Source organism: Gekko japonicus, unplaced genomic scaffold (genome assembly GCF_001447785.1).
Source record: "Gekko japonicus isolate JY-2015 unplaced genomic scaffold, Gekko_japonicus_V1.1 scaffold2545, whole genome shotgun sequence".
NCBI lineage: Eukaryota > Metazoa > Chordata > Lepidosauria > Squamata > Gekkonidae > Gekko > Gekko japonicus.
In genome coordinates this window covers 85,679-98,048 of record NW_015163162.1, presented here as the reverse complement: position 1 = coordinate 98,048, position 12,370 = coordinate 85,679, and the positions used below count along the sequence as shown (strand labels likewise).

The 12,370-nt window shown below is 41.6% G+C and overlaps 1 protein-coding gene across 1 annotated transcript in view; it reads right to left on the bottom strand.

Moving 5' to 3' along the window:
* RGS12 (regulator of G-protein signaling 12) overlaps nt 1-12,370 on the bottom strand; it is a 132,081-nt gene that overhangs the window by 76,328 nt on the left and 43,383 nt on the right. Inside the window, 1 exon segment of the mRNA XM_015407088.1 lies at nt 5,121-5,237. Coding sequence (XP_015262574.1) covers nt 5,121-5,237 — 117 coding nt within the window.

Genomic DNA, 12,370 nt, shown 5'->3' with positions numbered 1-12,370 from the left:
GAACTGTACACAGTATTCCAAATGAGGTTGCACCATTGATTTATATAGGGGCATTATGGTATTGGCTGATCTGTTTTCAATTCCCTTCCTAATCATAATTATATTAGGAATTCGCTTCCTAATCATAATTCCTTGTCATAATTTGTGTTTTTCATTGTTGCTAGTGTATAACTGTATATTTATAAAGATATGCAGCAAGCAAGAACTTGCCCTACAGTGTTTAGTTCAAGCTGCAGTTGAGAAACATCGGAGGAAAATCCTGTTAGATATAAACAAATGATTTCTTGATTTAATTTTCACCCTGTTTATGGAAAAGGACAACCCAATATTTGAGGAACAATACACATTTCACCAAATGAATAAAGTGGGGAATCCTTTTATTAACCGGATCCCAGTTGCTGAATAGACACAACCGTGGTTGGAGGGGAGCTAGCAGAGAACCTCAGTTTAAGCAAGTCTTCACTCTTCCTCGCAAAACAATAACATCACTATTCTGAGGGAACCAAGAGCTGCATTTTCAAAACCCCAGAGCCGGCAGAGCTTAAGCAGTCTCACAAAAAAGAGCTCTCCCTCCTTCCCCCAGGTCTCCAAGACCTTCATCACCATTCAAGAGAGACCTGCCCTAACATAACCAGCCTGTGAAACCTGGGCTCTCAGCACGCAACTGAGAATGCACCCAGAGTTCTCTGTTCAACCCCATCCAACCTCACCTACAATGGGGGAAAACCTTGAGGCATTCTTGTTTGTCATAGATATTATCTGGTCATTTTTGGTGAGATAGTGAGAAAGGATCACGAAACGCTGGCAACACGGCAAATGTGCTTTCTCATGCTTTACAGAGACACACCATAAAGAAAGATAAACAACTGGAATTAATTGAGCAAAAGATGCATGCCAAACTGCTTAATCAACAGCAGTTGCCACCTCAGATTAGAGCTCCAGACTGAGGTGGCCAGCACCAAAGGTGCAGACGCAGAGGCGCTCAGTCCTGTGCCGGTCTCTTGGCACACCAAACTGCACAAGGGAATCAGGCCAGAACCACAGCCCCAATCCTGCTTTCTATGTGACTGGCTCTCCAAAACGAAAAGAAAGAAACTTCCTAAAGGATCCCTTCCCTTGCTTCTGTACTAATATTAAGCATGCACAAGATTGGTGTTGGTGTTGTTGCCAAGTGCCTTCTTGTATTCGTACAAAATACAGAATATAAAAGCCTACTTTTTTGTTGTTGTTAATTACAAACGCAGAGACACTGTTATCTACAGGAAGCAACCAGAATTATGAATAAACCACAGCTGACCTTCAAGAGCCAATTGAAAATAAACATATTTACTACTGAACTCTGTTTTGTCGCTTTGGCATGAACTACTCTTTGGTAACATATCTGGTGTCTCCAGTTTTCTTTATTACCACATCCTTCTTTGCTCCATTTTACAAACTTCAGTAGTTCATTGCTGAGTCACTTTTGTAAAATATATATTCTATCACTACACAGTAAATAGACAAAAGCAAACAAAAAAAAATCTTAAACCTAGTATAACTCATAAAAAGCAGCAAGCATATAAACAAACCATATTACTGAAAACATTTTTATAATATCTTTGTACACTTAAAATTACTATTAAAAATTACAGGGTAAAAGTAGCACAAAATCTTATTGGAAACCACCTTCCAGCTCAACATTATATGTTATTAGTTTGTAGTAATGAATAAGCATAATAAGAACACCTAATTCTTGTTCTAAAAATTATGGATTTTTGCTCGAACTATAAAAAGTTGCTAAAATTAAAGGAAGCTCGTTACACCAGCGTTTTGATTTCCATACACTTAAAAAAAACGAAACATACTTACAGATACTTGACTAACGTTGTAAGTTTTATCCATGAATAAATAGTCCCTCAGGGACTTCTCTCTCATTTTAAGTAAATGAGAGATCTATCAAGTTGATGCCAAACATGTATTTATTTCTTCTTTTCAGCAAAACACATGCAGGCGAGGTGTCTTCTTCCTTCCCAATGGAGTCCCACCCAGATTGAACTCCTGTTTATGCATCTACGCTTCCAAACAAGAAGCTCCACATGCAGGCTTTAAATTGTTGCTGAGATAGTTCTGCATAACAATGAGCCACCTGTGAGAAAACACACTGGTGCCGAATCTTCCACTGCATAAAAAGCTGATCAAAAGGCTTCCAAAGTCCTTATTTTCAAACTCTAACTAGCTCTATGATTGAACCCTCTTTTAAGCCTGTTGCAATTTTCTCTGGTTTTGGCTTGTAGCTGCATGTTCTTGCAAGATTACAATCGTATGCAAGCCTGTTATGCTATTTGCTCTTTCCGACTTCTCAGTTCCATGCCCCTTTGAGTAAGCAGCAGAAGTTTACAGGATTCCTTTTCCTGGTAGAACAGGATTCTCATCAATTTCAGTACCACACCCACTTACTCCAATTCACCAGGTTACAAGTGCTGAGGCCACTTTGTCATGTCATGTAGAACTCAAAATCCAACCCCAAAAAGTCATTTTATGGAACCAAGTTGACTGAACCTGTTCATCATATGTGAAAACTAAATAGAGATTTCCCCCCCAACATATAGTTAGACATCTTGCTGCCATGAGGGATAACAATATTTAATGAAAGGAATTACAAAAGAGACTCTTATACCACATATCTCAGGGACCTCAAACTGACCGCACAGGAAAACGTCATAAGACAAATTCCATAGTAGTCCAGTACACAAGGTATAGCTAGGGGCTCTGGGGCAAGTGATGCTCTGTCTTCTTGGTGCTTGGGGGGGGGTCAACAGTGGGAGGGCTTCTAATGTCCTGGCCCCACTGCTGGACCTCCTGATGGCACTGGTATTTCTGGCCACTGTGTGACACAGAGTGTTGGACTGGATGGGCCTTTGGCCTGATCCAACATTGGCGTCTCTTATGTTCTTATGTTCTTAACAGAAACTGCATCCCCTGCATCTATATATCTAATCCAAACAATGGGAGTAGCTGGGAGCAGCAGCCAAAGTGGGGAGGTGGGAGAAAGTGGAGAAAGGCCTGGAGGAAAAGAAAAACATGAATAATGGAATGTAGGGGAAGAAAGTAAAGAAATGTATGGGGACAGAAAAAGAGAGAGGAAAACGAGGTGGGAAAAAGAAGTAGAGACACTGCCTGGAAGAGAGATAAAGTGGGTACCAGATAAAGTAGGGGAAGATTCCCCCCAACCTCACAGGTTGAGGGGGCTTGTTAGAACATGACAAGAAGGGGGACTCGCAATACTTGTGGGGGGGAGGAGCTCCATGCAGAGGACAAGGAAGCAGCCGCAGGTAAGCCTTCTCCCTCCCGGCACCAACGGCAAGGCTTGTGTGGCTTCCAGCTGCCGGGCCCGCTAAGGCTTCTCCCCCCCCCGCACCAATGGCAAGGCCTGCACGGTTCCCACCAGGTCCACCAAGCTTTCACACACCCCCTGCACCAACGGCGAGGCCCGTGTGGCTCCTACCAAGCAGGGAACGCTCTTTTACTTTTGGGGGGATTTAAGTATCCCCCTATAGTTTTTTATAGTTTTCAGATTTTTCTGCACATCTGGGGATTGCCCCAAATGTGCAGGAAAATCTCTTTGCCCCCTAGGTGCACCCGATGTGCAGATTTAGATATCCGCACGCAGGGGGTGCCTTGGCTATTAGTATATAGACAAGTGGAGACCCGCAAGAAACTTGCGGAATGGTTATCCTATTCCTCACACCTTTGCTTCCTCCTGTCTCCCTCTACCTCTCTCACACTCTTTCTCCCTTCTGCCCCCCCCTTTTATTATCCAGTTCACACCTAGAGTTCTGGATATAGGGTTTTATCCAACTATCTCTTGCATCGTTAAGCAAATCACAGTAGAATAGACAATGTTGAAGGGTGTCTATTTGGCCTGAACTGCATTGGCACAGTCACTCAGAGTAAGGCACCTTGTTTAAGTCTCCCAATAGCTCCCCTGATGGAATAGCATTCAGCCTCGCCAGCATAAATAATCAACTACAGCATGAAACTGTCAGAAAATCAAAATAGGCTGGAAGAGATTGTGGTAACATTAAACCTAAATATAAAGGTGAGAGCACTCTGTGTGCTCTTATCATGGTACTTCTAGTATCCGATTTTTCCAGACAGCATAAGATTGAAGAGAGAGCAGTGGAAGGCCCTTGTTCTTTCAGATCACGAGAGAGTCTGGATGCAACTTTCAACCAATTTGCTCCATGGACTTTGATAAGAGTCTGCTTGCAATACATGTAATATCCATTTGACTCTGTGGAGAATAAAATCTTGACCCAGAATCTAAAGGTTGCAGCCCAGATCCGAGGTTCAAAGGTTCTGAGACCTAGTTCTGCCCTCAATAATAACTCCAGCAATGCAGTTAGGAGCACCTGTAATTTTTCAGAGAAAATAATTCAGAAGGGAGTCAATCGATTCTCCACAAGCTTCAACCCACAAAGGTGCTTCATACAAAAATTGCGATCCTACTTTGCACTTAAGTACAGTAATGGCAACTGGAATATATTGTCTTCCTTTAAAATAAAAAACCTGGATTATTGCCTTCGTAACAATAAGCGCTGTAGATCATGCATTTCTAATACGAGTTATCAAAGACATATTAGATTGGAAATAAATCTCAAGATATTTAAATTGGGTAACCTGTTCAATAAGATTTCCATTTACGTGCCAAGATATTTCTTCTGACGTGAAGACCTAAAGAACTGCATCATTTTAGACTTACTATAATTTACAATCAGGTCCTCAGAGTCACAATACTCTGCACAAGAGTACAGAAATCAGCGCAGACCCAACGGGGGTTCTAGAGAGTAACACAGTTATCATCAGCATATAGTAAGATTGGGATGGAAGTTTGTGACAATACAGGGGATTCCCCCCCCCCAACCTCACAGGTCCCTAGCTTGTTAGAACATGATGTTAATTAATGCATACATTCAACATAAAGTAATATATTTACTTTTAATCAAGAAAATACATTCCAGCTTTTCTTGAATCTACAGATCAAGCACCAAAATGAATTGGCTTGTGAACACCTGTTCACTTTCATCATTTGAAGTCTGTTTTCATTAGAAACACTGAAAGTTTAGAGTCTTAAATATTACCTCAAGATCATCAAGTGAACGAGTAATGCTGAATCTCTTTGACCGTCCAAATGATCTTCTAGCAGAGGAACGCTGGGGAGCTTGTGCCAATTCAGAAGGATGTCCAAACACTGAACGCTAAACAAGACAGGAGATATATGTATTGAATTCTATTTTTACAAGTTATGTTTATTCTCTCAAAAGCAAAGTTACTTTAATTCTGTTATCTTGTCAAATAACACTGAGTTTCAAAAAATAAGAGTTTACTTTACCGAGTACTGGAACTGCATATAAAGGCTCTTAGCAGCTGCACCAAAATTCTTTCACCACTCAGATCTTTGGTCATGAGAAGGGCCTACTTTTGACATTTTTGTCCTAATCTGCTAAATCATTGACTAGCAAGTGAAAGAAACACAGTATAGAGAATGGTCCCCTACAGAACCAGAAGGGGAGAGTAGCAGCAACCAATAAATGGCAGCTATCAGTATACTTACTGCTTTAAACCATGCCATTCCATCTGCCTGACAATGTCCACAGAATGGTAAGAGTGTCTTCTAATGCAGTGCAATTTGTATGGGTGCTACTGTTAGTACCTGCTTGTATTAAAGATTATAGACTGAAGGTAGAATCCTTTTCATACAAACTGGAGACCTGGCCTACAAGGAGTTATGAGAGGGTTGAACTGCTGGATAAAGTATATGACAGAGAAATGGAGCAACGTGCAACATCTCTAGAGCGTAAAATTCTTAACCTATGTCTTGATGGGTGGAGTAATGTCCACAATGAGCCTGTTGTACTGTTACCCCTACCAGCTTCAATTTAAAAGTTGAATAGCTGATTTTAGTTTTGGGGGAGAAATTAGTCAAATGATAGGCCACAGCAGGAGGTAGGGAAATAAGCATGGATCTGCTATCAGTTTTTACGGAGATAGTTCCCTTTAGACCCTTAGTTTAAAACAATGAGTCCAAATTATAACAGAAATGGGTTTTATTTAAATAATAACAATAATGTAGATATTTACATTCAAATCAGGGACTGCAAGCATACAAGAAGATTTAGACAGTGGATAGCAGACAAATAGAGGGGGTTGGGGAGTATCAGGACAATACTATACCTATCCTGAAGAGATGAAGAAATCCAAGGTATGAAGAGAGGAGGTGCATGGACCGACTAGTGAGACCACAGAGGACCTGAATTGTGATCAGGGGTGTCAGCTTTGTGTGCGCCCAGCTAAATCACACTGGGCATGTGCAAGACTGGGTATATTTATACCCCAAATGTATCCTGAAGGTATGTTAAAGTGTGGTAGCTAGTTTCACAATGGATTGATAGGATTCCCATTGTGGAGTAATAGGGTGATCTGGTATTTCCCTAGTACCAGACAAAGGAGGAGAATATCCTTAATGTTTGATAGCATGAAGCTGAATGGATGACCATTCTACAGAAATACAGAGTCAGTGTTTACCTTGATGGGTCTGGCGTAGGTGAGAGAAGTGCAGATAGGTGCAGAAATGTAAAGATTATCAAGAGGTATTTCCTGAGTTCCAGGATGTGAAAGGATTTGGGCCAGGAAACATACAACATATTCTATTCATGATAGAGACACAGTGACCAGTAGCGTACTGTCTCTGTCTGCCTGTGCATTTGACAAACAAATGACTTGGCACCCGGTCAGGAGAAGATGCCTGAGGCGAGAGCAAGTTTTCCCAGCCAAAATGAGGTTTAGTCTCCCAGCAAAAGCCACTGTTTAAGCCAAGCCTGGCTTTATGAGGGCACTGCTTTTGGAGGTTCAGGGGTGGTTTCGAGGTGTCTCTCTCTCTCTCTCAGGAAAAACCACCCTATGTTGAAAAACGGGAACAGAAAACGGGAATGTCTTCCTTGCAGAAACAATTGATATGTCAGGAAATGCACACACAACAGAATACTCACAAGAAGTGGCAGCAAAACCTATAATTGTCAGGTACTTCAATAACTCAGCATCAAAAGCAGGTCCTTAAACAGGTTCAACTTTATTGATCAGAGCAAGGTGAAGTCATCTTAGACTCTTTGAGTCAGGAATGAAGCTGTGATGAACTAGGAAAAAACACTCTGAGGGGAGGTAGTAGCAGAGGCTCACTCTGATTGGTGAGTCGCCTCCATGACAATGGAATGCATCCAGCAGGGGGCTGGGGGGGGGGGAGAATGAGAGCTGACAGTTGGAAGGGTGGAGAGAGTGAATCTATTGGAGGAGGGGGCCTTTTGGGCGGCTGCCTTCAGAGAGAAAACGCTCAGTCTGGGAGACAGTGGCAGGATGTCCCAGAGAGAGGGGCAGAGCAGACTCTGCTGAAGGGATTGGCCAGAGTAACAGGTCAGACCCAGGTTGAAAAAGAGACAGACATCCACTCACACAGGGACTAGTTGGGATTCAGAGCCTAAGCAGGGGAACCCTGGTTTATTGGTGGTATGAATTCACTAGTACCACAACCGCCTGCTTACTGTAAGGAACCTTCTGATAGGGTTTATAGTTTTTATTAGTTCTTCCTGAGTTTGGGAAAGCCTAAACATTGTTTATGGTGTTTGTAGCGGGCACTTGTTGGTTGCCAACTGTTTGTTCTCGTAAAACCTTTTCCCCATTTCCCTGCCTTTCATTAAGAATTAATCTTTCCTCTTATTTCATTTTTAAACCCCGCTATTGGTGCCATTCTTTCATACCTGTCGGGAAACGTTTGGGCTCCTGAGGTTCCCTTTACCTGAGAAGGGTTCCTCACAGAAGCATACAAAGTGGCCAGATTATAGTGGGTTCATACAACACCCCCTGACACCTAGGAGCCAATAAGCAATTAATATGGACCGCGGGGAAACTGGGTAACGGTTCATAGGTGAGCGGGAGACAGCAGAGACTTCATGCTGGAGCGATGAGTGCTCAAGGCCAATGGCTAGATAAGGGAGGCAGAAGTGAGAAACAGCTGCAGAGCATTACATTACATTTGACAAGCCTTTATTGGCATACGTATACACATACAATAGGAGATCAGATTAAATATAGATCAGAAAATACAAATCCATATAGGATAAAATTGGAGCTACAGCGCAGAAAAACAGCATGAAAGCAGAAAAACCTAATGGTTACTTATCAGAACGTATAGCCATAGCACTAAGAAGAAACCTTGCTACTATTTCTGTTATTTCCGTATCTTGATTATCAAGCAAAAACAGAACCTTAAAATCGTCAGGAATCTCTGGCAGAGCATTACACATTCCAGAGTCAGGGGGAAAACACCATGGCGGGGCTACCCGACATAATAACATGTGAACAAAAATGTAAATGTCTAGTATGCAGTTTGGTCATAGACAATGCTGCAAATGTATCCAAAATGAGAAGAAATTTAGAACAGAAAAAATGGAATACAAAGCTAATAACATAAGGTTACAGTGCTCACTCACTGCACCTCCTAGCCAAAGACTTCAGTGTTCCAGAAATAAAGACTAGTGTCATTGAAATGGATAAATACATCAATAACAATCATTTTGCAGCAGCAGCTCTGAAAAGAATGGGTGGAACCAAGCTAACACTCCCACAAGATGTTACATGGAACTCTGTAAGACCCATCTCATTACTCAATATTGATTATAAATTTTTTATGGCTACATTAGCAGCAAGACTTGATAAGTTTATAGGGTCTCTCATTCATCTTGACCAATCGGGTTTTATCCCAAACAGAGACATTTCAGATAACAACAGGAAAACACTCAACCTTATCCAGTTTTGTCATCAACACTAAATAGACTCATCTTTAATACTCTCTATAGATATAGAGAAAGCTTTCGACATGGTGGAGCCACGTTGTTATTTCTATGGCAAACTTGAAGGTTTTAAACACAAAAGACCTATTCATGAACTCTTATTTAAAATTTGTACATATTTGTATAATCTCTATCCTGTGATATTTGTAACTGGAGAGCTTTAGACTAAGACTCTAGCAGTTTTTTTACATTTGTTGTTTCCTGCCACTTAGTAAAAATTGTATTGTATAGACATTTTTTTTTTGCACGTTATTTGCAGGCAGTCCTTGAAGATTTTGGATTTGGAACAAACTTCCTGAAAACAATTCACACTCTCTACCTCTCTCCCAAAGCTCAACTCAATATTAATGGCTCTTCATTTGCAAACATCGTCCTTTCCCGTGGCACAAGGCAAGGATGCCCACTCTCCCCACTTTTATTCAGCCTTGCTATCGAACGTCTAGCTCAAGCAATACGTTCACACCCACAAATTCATGGGATCTCTATAAGAAAAAGACAATTCAAACTTAGCATATTTGCAGACGACATTGTGGTCTACGCTTCTCAACCAGAACAAACTCTACAATCACTTGAAACTCCTGGACAGTCACCTGAAGCTTTCAAAATATGGAAAAACAACAATATCACCAGCCTATATTCTGTTCTCCAGAACAATACAATTGTAGAGAAATCAAACACAATTGTTCTATTAAAATTGTTATTATTAAGGTAATGGTGATTTTTCTCCTTTCAATAAAGTACAGCAGAAAAGTTGTCCAAATATGAATTATTAACCTATTGAACTGAAAATAGTTTACCTTGCAATTATTTCATAATTAGCTATCTATAATGTGTATAAATGAGATGGCAAGACTGAACATCGATATCTTAGGAATCAGTGAACTAGTGGACAGGAATGGGCGAATTTAACTCAGAAGACCATTATATCTACTACTGTGGCCAGGAATCTCGTAGAAAAAATGGTGTGGCCTTTATAGTCAACAAGAGAGTGCAAAAGGCAGTACTGGGATACAATCTCAAAAATGACAGAATGATTTCTGTCCGATTCCAAGGCAAACCATTCAACATCACAGTAATCCAAGTCTATGCCCCAACCACTGATGCAGAAGAGGCTGAAGTGGACCGGTTCTATGAAGACCTACAACACCTCATAGAACTAACACCAAAAAATGATGTCCTCATCATCATAGGGGACTGGAATGCTAAAGTAGGAAGTCAAAAGGTAACCGGAATAACAGACAAGTTTGGCCTTGGAAAGCAAAATGAAGCAGGGCAAAGGTTAACAGAGTTTTGTCAAGAGAACACACTGGTCATAGCGAACACCCTTTTCCAACAACCTAAGAGGCGACTCTACACATGGACATCACCAGATGGGCAACACCGAAATCAGATTGACTATATAATTTGCAGTCAAAGATGGAGAAGCTCTATCCAGTCAGTAAAAACAAGACCTGGAGCTGACTGTGGTTCAGATCATGAGCTACTCATTGCAAAATTCAGACTTAAACTGAAGAAAATCGGGAAAACCACGAGGCCATTCAGGTTTGACCTAGATCGCATCCCTGATGAATATACAGTAGAGGTGAAGAATAGATTCAAGGGTCTGGATTTGATAGATAGAGTGCCTGAAGAACTATGGACAGAGGTTCGTGACATCGTACAGGAGGCAGCAATCACCACCATACCAAAGAAAAAGAAATGCAAGAAAGCAAAATGGCTTTCTGATGAGGCTTTACAAATAGCAGAGGAAAGAAGGAAAGCGAAAGGCAAAGGCGAAAAGGAAAGATTTACCCAACTGAACGCAGATTTCCAGAGAACAGCAAGGAGAGATAAGGAGGCCTTCCTGAATGAACAGTGCAAAGTAATAGAAGAAAACAATAGAATGGGAAGGACTAGAGATCTCTTCAAGAAAATTGGAGAAATCAAGGGAGCGTTCCATGCAAAGCTGGCCATGATAAAGGACAAAAACGGTAGGGACCTAACAGAAGCAGAAGAGATTAGGAAAAGATGGCAAGAATACACAGAAGAACTATACAAGAAAGACCTCAATGTCCTTGACAAACACGACGGTATAATCACTGACCTTGAGCCAGACATCCTGGAATGTGAAGTTAAATGGGCCTTAGAAAGCATTACTAACAACAAAGCTAGTGGAGGTGATGGTATTCCAGCTGAGCTATTCAAAGTCTTAGAAGATGATGCTGTTAAAGTTCTGCACTCCATTTGCCAGCAAATTTGGAAAACGCAACAGTGGCCACAGGATTGGAAAAGATCAGTATACATTCCAATCCCAAAGAAGGGCAATGCCAAGGAATGTTCAAACTATCGCACAATTGCACTCATATCACACGCTAGCAAGGTCATGCTCAAGATCCTACAAGCTAGGCTTCAACAGTACGTGGATAGAGAACTACCAGAAGTACAAGCTGGGTTTCGAAGAGGTAGAGGAACGAGAGATCATATTGCCAACATTCGCTGGATTATGGAGAAAGCAAGAGAGTACCAGAAAAATATCTACTTCTGCTTCATTGACTATGCTAAAGCCTTTGACTGTGTGGATCACAACAAACTATGGCAGGTCCTTAAAGAGATGGGAGTACCAGACCACCTCACATGTCTCTTGAGAAACCTGTATAAGGGCCAAGAAGCGACAGTTAGAACCGGATACGGAACAACTGATTGGTTCAGCATAGGAAAAGGAGTACGACAAGGATGTATACTGTCACCTTGCTTATTTAATATATATGCAGAGTACATCATGCGAAATGCTGGCCTGGATGAATCACAAGCGGGAATTAAGATTGCTGGGGAAAAGATCAACAACCTCAGATATGCAGATGATACCACTCTAATGGCTGAAAGTGAAAAGGATCTAAAGAGCCTCTTGCTCAGAGTAAAAGAGGAGAGCGCAAAAGTGGGCTTGAAGCTCAACATCAAAAAAACTAAGATCATGGCATCCGGCCCCATCACTCCTTGGCAAATAGAAGGGGAAGTCGTGGAAGTAGTGACAGACTTCACGTTCCTGGGATCCCAGATCACCGCAGACTGTGACTGCAGCCATGAAATTAAAAGACGCCTGCTCCTTGGGAGGAAAGCGATGGCGAACCTAAACAGCATGATAAAAAGTAGAGACATCACCCTGCCAACAAAAGTCCGCATGGTCAAAGCAATGGTATTCCCAGTAGTCATGTATGGCTGCGAGAGCTGGACTATAAGGAAGGCCGAGCGCCGAAGAATAGATTCTTTTGAACTATGGTGCTGGAGAAGACTCTTGAGAGTCCCTTGGACTGCAAGAAGAACAAATCAGTCAATCCTCAAAGAAATCAACCCTGACTGTTCCCTGGAAGGCCAGATAATGAAACTGAAGCTCAAATACTTTGGCCACCAAATGAGAAGGGAGCACTCACTGGAGAAGACCCTGATGCTGGGAAAGATTGAAGGTCAAAGAAGACGGGGACGGCAAAGGATGAGATGGTTAGACAGTGTCA